This window comes from Sabethes cyaneus, chromosome 1 (assembly GCF_943734655.1).
Source record: "Sabethes cyaneus chromosome 1, idSabCyanKW18_F2, whole genome shotgun sequence".
Classification (NCBI taxonomy): Eukaryota; Metazoa; Arthropoda; class Insecta; order Diptera; family Culicidae; genus Sabethes; species Sabethes cyaneus.
In genome coordinates, this window is record NC_071353.1 from 36717972 (window position 1) to 36720459 (window position 2488).

The 2488-nt window shown below is 43.3% G+C and overlaps 1 protein-coding gene across 1 annotated transcript; it reads left to right on the plus strand.

The window, feature by feature from the left end:
- The first annotated feature begins 367 nt into the window (after window positions 1–367).
- LOC128745577 (lipase 1-like) lies at window positions 368–1750 on the plus strand. Its single transcript, XM_053842654.1, has 3 exons — window positions 368–517; window positions 594–1295; window positions 1355–1750. The coding sequence occupies exons 1-3, from the start codon at window positions 368–370 to the stop codon at window positions 1748–1750; spliced, it is 1248 nt and encodes a 415-aa protein (XP_053698629.1).
- The last annotated feature ends 738 nt before the right edge of the window (window positions 1751–2488 follow it).

Genomic DNA, 2488 nt, shown 5'->3' on the forward strand with positions numbered 1-2488 from the left:
CCGTTTAGGCATTTCAATTTCTCAGTTTAGCAGCCACGCGATGAGAACTGCTCAATCGATCGATTAATCTCTTGATGAATGTTTATTGTTAATCTAAGTTGCGAGTTTTAACTCATAGTTAATTACCCATTGATTAGAGAACACCAACAATGGAGCATGAACCCTGGTAGCGCGCCAGATTGCGATTCACCAGCGGGAGGGAAAATCAGTCAATCGGATAGATTTCCCACCGAATTACACATCCTAGACACAAGAACCGAGAACTGCAGCACCTCCCGTTCGATGCTAGTGGGGTGCAAACATCTCAGAACGGTTGCAGTTAAGAACGAATATCGATATGCTGCCAACTATCAGTGAGTAGCAGATCATGGTAACGATCGGTTCTACGGGAGCCGTGTTGTCTCGGCTGGTGATCGTTTTAGTGTGCACGGGGATCGTGGCGAGTTTTCACGGCAGCAGTGGCAATACAACCACGGCTCCTTTTCTGATGGACGAAGAGGATGGTTTTTTGACGGTGGTGAGTTGGTACGGTGAAACTTTATTCAATAGTTGATCGATTGTTTTTTTCTTGGTTGTTTTTTGTTTTTCATCAGCCTCAATTGATCCGGAAGTACGGCTATCTAGTAGAAGAACATGAAGTTCGGACGGAAGATGGTTATTTGCTAATGATGTACAGGATTCCCGCTCGAGCAGGTTCTAGCAAGCATCCGGTTTTTATGTGGCACTCACTTTTTAGTTCCTGTAGCGACTGGGTATTGATTGGCAGAAATCACGGTTTGGCGTATTTGTTAGCGGATCGCAACTACGATGTTTGGATGGGAAATGCTCGCGGTACTCGTTACTCACGGAAGCACGAACGATATAGTGTAAGCTCGGCAAAGTTTTGGGATTTTACATTTCACGAAATCGGATACTATGACCTTCCAGCGTCAATTGATTACATCCTCGAGCAAACGAAAGCAAGACGAGTGCATTTTGTCGGCTTTTCACAGGGTGCAATGACAAGTTTCATAGCAATGAGTGAACGGCCAGGGTTCACGGACAAATTGATCGAAATTCAGGCGCTTTCTCCTGCCGTTTATATGTACCGATCGTTGAGTGTTTTCGTTAACATCCTGGCTAGATCATTGGACCAAATTGCAAACGCCCTAATCGCCACTCAGCAGTACGAATTTGTCCCATACTTCGAAAAGCAATATTTCTTCTTCCAGTGGCTGTGCCCGGCACCGAAACAGACAATTTGTCGAATCCTGATCTACGATGTGGTCGGAGCTAATCCCAATCAGCTAGACACGGTAGGTAAGCGTTCAAAAGTTGCAAGCCTAGTAAGTTTATCCGTTTTTTATGTTGATAGAAAGTGCTGCGTATATTTCTGGGACACTTCCCAGCCGGAGCCTCGGTGAAACAGGTGCAACATTATTCACAGATAATAAAGGATGGTGTTTTTCGACAGTATGATTATAAGGACCCAGAGGTAAATTTAAGGCGCTATGGCAGTTATTTCGTTCCGCGGTACAATTTATCGCGAGCAACGGTTCCGGTTAGAACCTATTTTGGGTACAACGACAACGTCGTTAACTATTTAAATGTTCTGCAGTTGGAGCAAGAAATTCCTTATAGTAAGAGCAGCTATCCGGTACCGGATAAACGTTTTAGCCATGTTGACTTTATTTTGGCCAACAACGTCAAGGAAGTGCTGTACGATGAAGTGGTGCGTAATGTAGAGAAAGCCGAACGGGCGGCCATGTGAGGTGTACTACTCTAAATAAATGAGATTATTAAAATTAAAACATACAAGATTAAAACGGTGATAATAACTGATATGTCGATTTCACAACCTTTTGAGTGTCAACAGGTGTGACGAATCCAAATCTGAGCGATAAGATAGATTAATCCCCGAATGCGCCTATCTTTGCAGGGGCAACTACCTCTGTTATCTGAATCAGTCACTACAATGGAGATAATGTTAACCATTTTATACTATTTGTTGCATTTAAAATAGATTCACAGCCTGCGCCAACACTTTGTAACGCGGAACGATGACTCTTTCTCTCTCGCTCAGGTTGCACGCTGACGAATGCGATGTTTAACACATGCGGTAGCTTGTAGATCAGTGTAAAAAATCCAGATATTGATCAAAATTCTACGAACGCAGCGCCCCGGCAAGTAGTGCAAGTGCACCATAGCATTAATGAATCTAAGCAGTGCTACCGGCTGTGGTTCAATAAGGCACCGGGTTACAAAAAATTGCGGTCATACATACCCTTGAATGTTGTTTCTATTCACTCTGGCTCGGACGGTTTGACCGGATCACTTTGGAGACTGTAATTACTAAGGATTCCGTGGGGTAATTATTGCTAGTAATAATGCACTAATGCGAGACTGGTGGAAGCCCCAATAGTCTGTGTAACGTTTGGGAAATTGATATCAATTACATTTGGGTATTTTAAATGATCTGCTGTTGTTCCAAAGTGAATGAATCACAATC

Excerpts from the sequence above, each read along its gene's own strand:
- LOC128745577 (XM_053842654.1), top strand. The coding sequence starts at position 368 with ATGGTAACGATCGGTTCTACGGGAGCCGTGTTGTCTCGGCTGGTGATC. Across the intron at positions 518-593 it reads AGGATGGTTTTTTGACGGTG|CCTCAATTGATCCGGAAGTA; the intron begins GTGAGTTGGTAC and ends GTTTTTCATCAG. Across the intron at positions 1,296-1,354 it reads ATCCCAATCAGCTAGACACG|AAAGTGCTGCGTATATTTCT; the intron begins GTAGGTAAGCGT and ends TTATGTTGATAG.